This window comes from Pecten maximus, chromosome 17 (genome assembly GCF_902652985.1).
Source record: "Pecten maximus chromosome 17, xPecMax1.1, whole genome shotgun sequence".
NCBI classification, from domain to species: domain Eukaryota; kingdom Metazoa; phylum Mollusca; class Bivalvia; order Pectinida; family Pectinidae; genus Pecten; species Pecten maximus.
The window spans coordinates 4925273-4937682 of NC_047031.1; the positions used below are offsets into that span (position 1 = coordinate 4925273).

Below are 12410 nucleotides of genomic sequence, written 5' to 3' on the forward strand. Positions count from 1 at the left end.
CGGTACTTCGCTAGATGTTTTCCTGAGTAAATTATCGAAGTAGAATTTTGAATGAAGCATTATACCATATTTGGCCTAATAAGCACACTTTTCACTTACAAAAAAGACATAGGGATTGCGCTTTAGAATACCTTGCACAGAGAAAATTTTTGTGTAAAAAAATTATTTGTTTACATACCTTTATGTATAGAAAATTCAATCTAGAAACTTTGGTTAAAATACTGAATATTAATATTGGCATTATGTATAGGAAATACAATCTAGAGACTTAAAATATTGAAGAATATATTGGCAGATCAGTGGGGTATGGAAATGTTTATGTTTCAATTAGCATACCCATTATCTTTTCCTGAAAAATTGGGGCAGAGGGACCGGTGCTTATTAGGTCAAATAAAGTAGGTCACTCTAGCTCCTGTCAGTTGAAGATTTAATTTGATTTTCTTTTACTAACAATGATATCAAAACAACACGACATAGTTGAGTAAGTAATGCTTTATTATAGTCACGAAAAAGCCATAAAACTGAAATTTTGAAATATCACAAAAACTTCGTCAACAACACAAGGTCGACTAGATATACAGGAGACATGTTTAAATCTTTAAAATATGTATCAAGGTCATTGTTAGAATGACATAAAAACATGAATATATTATTGATTCAATAAATTAATTAACAAGTATGAACAAAACAAAACGGAGAAATATTGCACTCAGGGTAAAAAAAATAACAGATAAAACAAATGTGTAAAGCGTTTAACACTGTTACCATGGTGACCCTCAGACAAACAAATTACATCTTGGTCGAAAACTCAAACACCCAACGGAATTTGAATTTCTAGTGATGTGGATTTCAAAGTTTGCGAATAGTAAGAAATATGTCAATATATTTACTAAAACAAGATCAGAGATCCCGCACCACACAGGAAATGAAGTTTGATTGGTCAATCAGGGGTCGGTAACTATCACAACAAAGGAAATGAACACTTATCTACATACGAGGGATTATACTAATTAATTATTAATTAGACATATATTTAATGACTATATTATTTTTTGAAGTGAACATGCATGTATTCTACACATACTTTGTAAAACAATGAAGTTTTTCTGAATATGGTATTCTAATCTTGAAAAGATGAATATTTATATCCTATCCTTGAAGTTAATTAAAGTATCTAATATGCTAATTACCCAGGTAATGCTATTTTTGATGATATGAATATGCATATGAATATCTAGAAGATGAAGATGCTAATGGACATTAATACAGTACCTAGAATATGAATATAATGCAAATGAATTAATATCTAGAATATTAATATGCAAATGAGTTTGAATGTAAATTTAGATTATGAATATAATGCTAATGAGGAATGAAGTGAAGAATATTTTAGAGGATGAATATAGATTTAGATGATGAAACCATGATCGTAGCTTGATACAAATTGTGAAAGAATGTGTCTAATACGTACAGAATACATCAATGAGAGGAGACTCATTACAGTACGAGGACAATAGGGTGACAGAGTTTCGTACTAGACTATCACCAGTCCGAAACGACTACCATTACAAACTCATATACAGTGAGAGCAGTTATTTGTACACTTGAGAAATATACATCAGTTTTTATTTAAATTAAATATAATTAAATGACACTTATTAAGCAGATGGTAGATGTACTTGAAAATCTGATACTGGTCAGTGGTCACTTTGATACTTTGGATGACGGGTAAACTGACAATGTACATACCTACTGTATGTATTGACCATTATATAGCTGAACCTATCTCAATTCAATTTTGGGGTTTTTCAAAAGTCCCATAGAGTCCCATGCATGCTAGTAAGCGAAAATTGATATTTAGATATATTTTTTTAATTATATTTCTATCATTATTTTTTTTTCTTCACCTGTACCAAAAAAGGGCAGCCATTCGTGTCAGAAAATTGTCTGCATGACTCCATCACTCTTTAAGTTGCATAATTAAATTTATAATAAGTTATCAGTAAAGGACCCTTCCGATTTTGTGGAGTCATTTTAGGACTTTGACCTGCCAGAGTAGTACAAATACAATATTTCGAATGGAAACATCAAAGTAATTAAGATTGTTCTGAGATTCACAAAAATTTAAACCACTAGATGTAAAAGATTAGAGAATAGAATCTGGCTCTATCAGAATCAATATTTTTCTATAGTAACCACACTGGATACAAATATTTTGGTGATCTTTATTGGAGAAGAAGGATCTGGCTCTATCGGAATCTATATTGTTACCAGAGTAACCACACTGGAAACAAACATTTTGGTGATCTGTTTAAGAGAAGGATCTGGTTCTATGAGTAAAACTGCCAGATCATAGCTAAACTAGATGCAAACATGCAACAGTGAACACCTCCTTCCTGCTTTCTCGGTAAGAAAATCTGGTTTTATATGGGTTCTACATTGTTGCAAGAAGAATTACCACATTGACTACAAACATGTCCATGACCTGTCCAGGAGTAGTAGAATCGGGGTCTATTAATTTCATATATTCTTTTTTCTGTGATGCACACGAAAGTAACACCAACCTATTTTTTCCATATTAAAATATAATTAGTCACATTAATGGTAATTACAATGAAAAATTCAAGATCAAAATTTAATGTGATCAAGATTTATCAGGATCATGATTAATGGAGTATAAACAGAATCGTGATCTGATAGTTTTAATCGAGTTGGACAACTCGGACATTCTTCAAACTGACCAATGACCATGCTCTTTGTGAATGTTAATATGATGACAATGTATTCTTTTTTACTGTCTATTATATACTGTAATATATAACAATGTAATATGGTGACCTTTGACCTCCCCAGGAGAAGGCTATCTACAGTTATTATGATGCCAGCCAGCCCTATATTGTCTAAACATCAAAGTACTGGTAGTTCAGATAATCGGATGAGAATGTCAGAATCTCAAAATACTGAAAACATTATTTTTACCAAAATGTAACATCGACATAAATCTGAGGGAAATATTTCCGAAATATTGAATTTAGTATTAATACTTTCACCCATGAAATCAGTATTAATACTTTCACCCATGAAATCAGTATTAATACTTTCACCCATGAAATCAGTTTTGATATTTTCACCCACGGATTATGTCTGTACGAGGTACGAAATATTCTGATAAGTCTATAGTAATATCCTTGGAATATTGAGTAAGAGATTCTTTATTTATTCAAATCTTTCAACAGATGATCGACAGTCACACTAACGTACCGGTAAACTAATTCATATTCAATTCTAGCTTTTTACGCAGTAATTTAAAACGAAATACATGAAACGAAAATTACAAACGAAATTTTTAAAATATGTATCATATAAAGCTTTGAATACATGCTTTTTCACCATCAAACGAATTAAAACGTCGGCTCACAGTAAAATCTGTACAAACTTAGTCCTTTGTTACACTTAATAGTGGTAGGACCCAAGACAAGTCCATTTCAAAATAGAAGGGATGGAAGGACTGACTTGTGTGGTTTGTGGTTTGAGCTAATATACAAAGCGATATTAAACATAACATTTAGTGATAATTTAATTACTGTGATTGTTAAGTGATGACAAATCGGCCCCACTGCTGACTTGACACACAAACAGTAGACATTGAATCACAAATGAATTTTTCTCTTCAAACAAAATTTTTTCAACTGAAATAATTTTACAATTAACTCGAGAATTGCGTGACACAAGGGTTCTGAACTTACAATGTAAGTTAATCAATTGGTATATAAAATCTCTTTTGATGTGTACAGAATTAAGATAATTGTTTTTGTAGGGGGAAGGTCGTTAAAACAGTAATTGTTTTATCATTTTTAACAGATATCTTGCATCTTGACATGGACTTGTTCGAATGTTTCTGAGAATTCCATGTAACTGTAACTGGTAAATTTTCTTTATAGATGTACAAATTAATTTCTATATTTTTCTGAAAAAACTGATTCTTCAGTAAATCTTGCTGGACTTTTGAACATTAATTTAGACCTTGAAGATCTTTGTCAAGACTCATCTGAAATCAACATAAAATCTTGAGTTCAATCCTCATAATTCATGAACAAACCACTCTTCCAATCGGTCCAACTCTACGGACCATGATAAACAATGGTATAACTATTTAGCAGGGGAGGTAACTCACGCTATGGGATTATGATTCCTTATAACATGAACCGTTTAGGCCTTGATCAACAAAAAAACGGTCCTCAATAAATAAGGAAGGGAGATAACTCACACAGTTGGATTAAAAGATTCCTCAAGTCATGAAGGGTTTGAGCCTTAATTGATAAACGAAAATGGCCCTCAATATCGAGGGAAGGGAGGTAACTCATGCCGTTGGAGTATTTATATTACTACGGTTATTCTACAGTGAATAATGGTTATTCTACAGTGAATAATGATCTCTACCATTGATACAAGTGAACATGGACAGACAAAATATAAAACATTCGACCAACTCCATCTCTAATCTGTTTTTAAACACTAACTATACGTGTATTCCTTTATCAAGTTTGAACCAGTTGTACCAAATAGGTATTGTATCAAATAATGGAACGCAACGGAATCAAAACTGAGTTCCCAAGATGGTACTGTCTCTAGCTTCAAACCAAAATACCGATTTCTTTCCTTTTTTTCAACATAAAGGATGAAAAATCAATATGTGAATAGTTCCGTTGTACATATATGACATTTTGTTTACGATTTTATCTCAAATGAAGAGATCTGTCTCCGATTTAAGAAAAAGTACATTTGAATGACAGCTGAAGAATCAGAGTTCAGCCATGTTAGATCAAAGTGGTATGTTTTAACAAGAAAAAGAACCACGCAAACTGGATCGGTTCTGCTGATACAACGAGTTCCATTACCGGTAAAGTAGAATCATACCGGTACAATCGGTACAAACCCGATAAAGGAATGCAAATTTAATTTACATATTAGCACAATCCTCTTAAATGTCAATCATTTCTTTCATTACTTCAGTATCCTCATCATTAACAGATGAGCTCAAGCCTATGTTTCCAATACAGTCCTGTATACAATAAAACATTTCCGGCGAGATATATAAATGATGTTGGTGATGATAAAAATGAGTATACATACATGAAAATTTGTTCCCATTAATAACACTTTTACCGTATTTGTCTGCAAAAAAACACATGTCCACAAAAAATTGGCTTTAAAACAGTAACCAAAAATGTTTTTCACAAATAAGCTAACCTTCTCCAAATTCCAGAACTGAAATTTCGCACTATGGAGGGGGCTAATTTGAGAAATATGGTAACAGGTTGAAGATCAACTTCATTAAATTCTATACTTTAAAGATTAACCATTAACGTCATTCTACTGTTGTCTGGGAAGATTTGAAATAATAGAGAGCACCACTAAAATGACTGGTCATTACTGAAAGTGATGCATGATTTCTTACTATAACTGATGGGAAAAGGCTTCCATAATATTAGTATATATATCTAATATATTCCAATAACACTTCAAATTCTGAATATCAGCAGGAACCAGTTTATTTAACACCTGGCTGTGTTAATTAAATTTCTAGGGTAAAACAATATTTCAGTAACCTTAAACTAGCTACCTTAATTGTCATTATGAGAGATAATATTTGATTGCGTCCACCATTATCAATTTGCAGCATGGACTGCAATGCAGCATATGCTGGAATCATGCTGCTTTTATGCTGGCACCATACTGCTAGTTTCACAGCATGATTGCAATTCCATGCTGCATTCATACTGCATTTATGCTGTGATCATGCTGCAAATTCATAAGGGCAGCAATGACAGATACTTGTTTAATTGTAAGCTCGCAGACAAATTTCCTGCTTCATTTGACACAAAATTGTTGCATATTTGTTATCACTTAGTTTTTATTGCCATTTACTCTGGATTTTGTTGCCATGGTTTTCGATAACATTTCCTTAAGAACCAAAGGAAATTAGTAACCATTGTGATCCATTAGTCAGCAAAATTCTTATACTATTACATTGAAAACACAATACTAACACCCTCATGTGATCTACAAGTATTCAATTGAAATACGACAATACATCAGATTATATAAAATATCACCTATGAATGGAAAAAATTCAAATACATTAGAATTTTTAAAACATGAAATTAAACTAAACATGAAATCTATTCAGACATCACCAAGAAAAATACATGAAATGTCCATTCACTCCAGATATCACATTTTACGCATCCAAGAAAGATAATCAAATTACCTCCCTTTAACAGAAATCTTCACATTATCTTTCCATTGTTTATTATCTCCCTTTATAAGAATGGCTGTGTCTCATCCATGACTACTCGTGTTGTCATCAACAATTCCTTTTTCAGTAGATTCTGCTGTGAATTACCTCCCTTGGGTGAAGTTCCAGTCAATATATGATTATCACCGATAAAAGTTGTCATGCAAAACATGGAATTCATCCTTGTCAGTTACGGATTTGACAGCCTCGAGTTGAATAAGACCCTCCTTCTTTCCCTGGACACAGAAAAGTCGGATCGCGTCAATTTGTGCCAGCACCTCAAAGTACTCTCCCTCGCCGTACGATAGGTAAGATGGATCGGTAGCCTCGTAGGCCTTCAGTGTCTGGATATACCTGTCAAATCGGTGATTTACTTCATTAGCAACTTCATCATTTAGAATACAATTTGGACCTACAAATTGAACCTGTGATTTGCATGAGAAATAAGTGTTTATGCAACCTTCCAAATCATACTGTGGATTGTATTAGAGTTAAGGGTATATGCTACCTTACACAGTATACCTGATTTTTGTGAGAGTTAAGGGTATATGCTACCTTACACATTACACATGTGAATGTTTTAGAGTTAAGAGAATAGTGCTACAATAACATTGTATCTCTGATTTGTGTTAGATTTAGGACTACATGTTACCGAACAATCTGTGATTTGTATTGGAGTTAAGGGTATGTGCTACTTTACACAGTATACCTGATTTTTGTGAGAGTTAAGGGTATATGCTACCTTACATGATCAGACCATTAAAATTGAAGCAATTTTGTTATATTAGTACTTTAAGACCAAGTTCCCTGACTGTATATATATTATATATCTGTACACAATATAAATTTAAATGCTTTTTGTAAAAAAAAAAAAAATTTTAGAAATTAAGTATTTTAGTACTTAACATAGAATTTTTAGAATTTATTTATAGAAAAAAGCATACCTGTAGACTGGTTTGAGAAATCGGAACTCTCCTTCTTCCTTCTCATCGGAACTCTTCTTTTCATTACTAGCCTTCCCTTCTTTGTTACTTTTTTGATTCGCCAGCTTCTTTTTTTCTTTTTCCCCACATGCTGCTTTACCATTGGCCAGATTTTTGGCAGAATTTTTCGATTTATCAGACTTGCTTGGTTTTGATTGGTCAGTTTTATCTGCACTGCTATTTGAATGGTCAGCCTTGCCTGTCTTCCCCTTGGAAGGAGTTGAGGGAGCAGACTTAAGTATGTTGGTGTCCGATGGATTGGAATTAAGAATATCTAAATCAGCAGAATCCTTTTTTATCGAGTTGCCATGGAGAGACCAACGTCTCCGGGTCTTATTTGCTCTTGGTGACTTTGGTGAATTAGCAGGACTTGAATTTGTACTGGAAGGTGTGGAACGTCTGTTTGGTGAAGCTTTCCTCTTTGGTGACTCTGGATCATTGTTACGTTTCTCAATGTTGTCAAGGAATTTACAGTTAGTGGGTAGAAACAGAGTTGGTCCTCGCTCCACTGCCTTCCAGGCAGCACGTCCTGCTGCCACAGCCTTTTTGTCGCCTCCTTTCCCTTTCTTTCCTTTGTTTCCATCCTGATCTTCACCTTCTGTTCCTTCATTCGCATCCTTGCTATCTGCTTTGGTTGGTGCTGCCCCCTGGCCTGCCTTGACTGGTGCTGCCCCCTGTCCTGCCTTGACTGGTGCTGCCACCTGGCTCACCTTGTTCTGTGTTGCTCCCTCTGAATCCTGGTCGACCTCCACGGTCTGATGAAGCTTAGCCTGTCGTTGGTCTAGGTGCACCGTTTGTTGCAGTTTGACGGGACTGCATCGGTCCCACTGTACCGTGAGGTTCTGGTCACGAGCCTCGCCCGTCTGCTCCAGCTGATACCGCTGCCGAAGTTTTGCCTCTCCGTTATCGTCAACATGAAAGGTCTGGTGTAGTGACGCCTCCCCAGTGGTCTTGTCCAGCTGGATGGTGAGAAGTTGATCCTGTCCAGCATTCATAGCATTTTGAGCGGACATTTCTGCATCCTTAATTGCGTCCCCTTTACTCTGAGTCGCGTTTAATTCTGCTTGATCGTTTCCGAGTCCACCATTTTGGTCTCTTCCCACTCTTGTCACTGGGGAGGCATTCAAGTTTTTTGGCTCCTCCTTGGTAGTTGTAGTAATTGGTCGCCTCTTTGCTGGAGCAGCGCATGCCTGTTTTGGAGTTGGCTCTGTCTTCATAACACATACAGATTTTGGTCGTGCCCCAGCACCAGTTCTGACGTTTTCCGGTGCTGGATTCTGAGCCCCAGCTCCCCAACTCCATCGATTCTTGATCTTGGGAATCTGTGATGCTGGTGTGGCTTTTGGTTGTTCTTTGGTGTCTTTAGGCAACAGCAGTTTGTCGAACAGCTTAATCAACCCCGACTTGTTTTTTCCCGCTGTTGGCTTAGCCTCAACCTTTCCCTTAGTTGTTCCCAAATTCCTTGGGCGCGTGGTTGCCATGGGAATCATGGACTTGCGTTCTGCTGACGTCTGTAACTTCTCTCCCTCAGGTTTCACTTGTGATTGTTTGTTTGATCCTGTAACTGGAGTAGCTTTATCATCAGTTCCTTGTTCTGTTACTTTTGAACTCTTCTGTGTTGGAGGTTGAGAACTATCTGCCAAAGACTCAGTTGTATCTTCTTCTGGCGTTTTCTCTCCTGACGATTTCTCTCCTGACAATTTGTCTCCCAACGATTTCTCTCCGGGTGTTTTCTCTACCGGCATTTTCCCTTCTGACGATTTCTCTCCCTGCTCATTATTGAAGTCATAGTCAGTTACACCTTTCCTGTATGCTGGTTTCTCTCGCTGGCTCCTCATGCCAAGGAGTTTCTGTGTAATACCAGTAACTGATTCGATCATGGTCTTCTCAGCGTTTACAGGACTTTCTTCTTCCTTATCAGGATCAAGCTTCTCGGCAACAACTTTCTTCTCATGTGTGACTTTCTTTTCAGTTGTGCTCTTTTGATGACTTGGAGATGTTTCTTTAGTAACCACAGTTTCTGATGTAGGTTCCAAATTTTCGACTTTAGATTTTACAGGCGAACAGGATTTGTCTCCCTTGTTTTCTGTCCCACAATTATCATCTGGGAAGTCTTCTGCCTCTGCTACAGGACACCTTCCTGTTGGCTTTTGTGGGTGGACCATAGGCTCTTCTGAATCTTTCTCAATCTTAACTACATTTGGAGTTGACTGAATCTGATTTGCTGGTGGTTGTGATTGACAGCTGGTGGGAGGAGCCTGCTGCCCATCCCCCTTTGAGGTGTCCCATCCCGTCCACTTTCCTAATATGCCAGTGAAGCTGGATATCATGCCATTGGACTCTGTTGCAGCTGGTTCAACAGGAGGCTCAGTAGCTCCGCCTTTCAGCCAATCCCATGCTTTTGAGGTGATACCAGTTGGGGTACGTCGTGGGGGCTTAGCTGGGGCCTGTTTGTCATCTGTGGGGCTCCCAAGGGGGAGACCTTTACAGGGGCTTTGTGAAGGGGAAGCAGATTTACTCTTTGCATATTTCTCTATGAGGAAGTCAAGTCCTAGCTGGAAGGGCAACACTGCCAGAGCTTGGAGAGATGTCAGCATTTCATCATACTCCACCTGGTGGGCAGTTCGGCCAAGAACTATAACTCCGTCAGCATTGTAGTATTTTTCTGTGATGGTGTCACTGTACCTCAGGTAGCCCATCCAGTAGTCCAGCAGGCGAAGACTGGAACACAAAAAAAAACATTTTTACACTAAATTATACAAATAACAATGAAATCTATTGTTCACTTAAAAGTGCTACAACAGCAAGTATTTATGATCACTCGAAAACAAGAATAGATCGTTGTATATTTTTATACAATGACAAAAGTTACATACATATGCTATGACCATTCTCTAAAAAGGTTGAGCTTCTTCTATCTTTTGAATTCAAAGCTAACAATAATAAATTGCACATGGAAGAGATTATATCATGCATTGCATCTACATTTTGATGTAACTTTTGGTCTTAGAAGCGATAATTTCAGGACAATGTTCATATTTTGGTGTTAATAAGATATATATTTATATCCTGGGTGCCCTTTTAGTCATTTTTGTGAGAAACAGTGTATTCTGCTGGAGATGTACATGTAGCACCATTATCAAATATAAAGTTTCATTGAAATCTGTGCAGTTCTTTAGGAGAAGAAGTTACAATAAACTTTTGTTTCCTGAGATACTTCAGCAGACATCATCCCTGTATCTTTATTGTGGTCACTATATTAATTCAAGGGAGATAACTCTAAACACTTCCTGTGATATCTGTATAATTTTTTTTTGGTTTATTTTTGTTTAACGTCCTATTAACAGCCAGGGTCATTTAAAGACGTGCCAGGTTTGGAGGTGGAGGAAAGCTGGAGTACCCGGAGAAAAACCACCGGCCTACGGTCAGTACCTGGCAACTGTCCCACGTAGGTTTCGAACTCGCAACCTAGAGGTGGAGGGCTAGTGATAAAGTGTCGGGACACCTTAACCACTCGGCCACCGTGGCCCCATCTGTATAACAGTTGAGATTAAAGTTGAGCTAACAAAAACTTACTTGAGTAGGCTAAAGATGAATGCTTCAAACTTCATGGTGTTGGAAGTTAGTCCATTGTTTGCCTTGAGCTGCTGAACAAGTTCGTGTAGCGCACGTGTGTAAGGGCCTGTATGTAAAACATATACATTTTCTATAACATTGTTCAAGACTGACTTACAATCTACTACAGTGGTATAGCTTAATTAAAGTCAACAGAACTTGCCTTACACATGTAAATGATGTAAACAAATTGATGGTGAATTCTAACTGTAACAGGAGAGGATAAAATGTAGCGGCCAGACCGGGGTTCAAACCCGGGACCTCCGAACACTAGCCGGATGCTCTACCAAATGAGCTACCTGGTCACCGATGATCAACCCAGTCCAGTCCCGCTACATAACAAACGAATGAAGTGGAAAATATAGGTCACATGACTAGTGTTGTAATGATATGTACTGTACTTGTGTATCAAGCTTGTTTGCAGAAATGGAAAGGGTAATTTTAAGAAACAAGAGGCCCATTGCCCTGATGGACACTTCAGTAATCATGGTCAAACCATTTCCTGATTGGAATCTGCTATTCAGTATGTCATAAATGGAAGTCAACATTTTCTTTCAAATATCTACCAGTCTGGTTTCAAAAACTATTCAAAGGAAATTAGGTTGACAAGCATTCATCTTTAATAACCAATTCTGACTAGTTTTTAGCCCAACCCCTCTACCCCCAGGGTAAGATACACAAAATTGCACCTGACCTCTTCATGCTTTAAAGTTTGGATAAAATCCAGTCATTTCTACTGGAAGAATTTGCTATATCTCACTTTTGTATAAATGTTGTGGTTTTGCCTCTCAGACTCCAGAGGCTCAGACACAACATTTATACAAAATTGAGTCTCCTTCACCCGAGGATACTGTAGTACAAAGTTTGCAACAATATCCTGTATCTTGCTATTTTCAAGAAATAAAATCATGAAAATTAGACATAATGACCTGTTTTACATTTTCCAAAAACATTTGTTAACTGAAGATTTATCAAATAATTTTTCAGCCACTAGGGTTTATTTATTGATGGTAAAATTACTGTTAATGATCACCTTGTTCACCAGACCCCTCGGCTACCTTCCACACCGTCACCTGGACACGGCCAAAGACTTGGACCCCAGCCAGGTAGGGTTTCATCCCGTCACTGACAACACGAGTCAAGACGGAACACAGCGTGGATAATACAAGATCTCCCACCTCAGGGCTGTCTGCCGTACTCCCTAGTCGCAACTAAACATAAGACAACAATTTTAGGTCTTTCTTTCTTAATATAGATTATGACATCAAATTTAAGGATTTCCCTTTCTATTTATAGAACATGATGACATCTAAATATAGATTATGTCATCAAATTTAAGGATTTCCCTTTCTATTTATAGAACATGATGACATCTAAATATAGATTATGTCATCAAATTTAAGGATTTCCCTTTCTATTTATAGAACATGATGACACATACTTTAAGGTTTCTGTATCTGATAATAGAGTTCACAAAAAATGGCAGGGTTTCCCTGTCTGTAACATGACAGCAC

At 36.7% G+C, this 12410-nt stretch overlaps 1 protein-coding gene across 1 annotated transcript in view; it reads right to left on the reverse strand.

The window, feature by feature from the left end:
• Positions 1-477: 477 nt before the first annotated feature.
• LOC117315427 overlaps positions 478-12410 on the reverse strand; it is a 60217-nt gene continuing 48284 nt past the window's right edge. Inside the window, 4 exon segments of the mRNA XM_033869612.1 lie at positions 478-6652; positions 7243-10002; positions 10858-10963; positions 11930-12107. Coding sequence (XP_033725503.1) covers positions 6442-6652; positions 7243-10002; positions 10858-10963; positions 11930-12107 — 3255 coding nt within the window. The 3' untranslated portion in view covers positions 478-6441.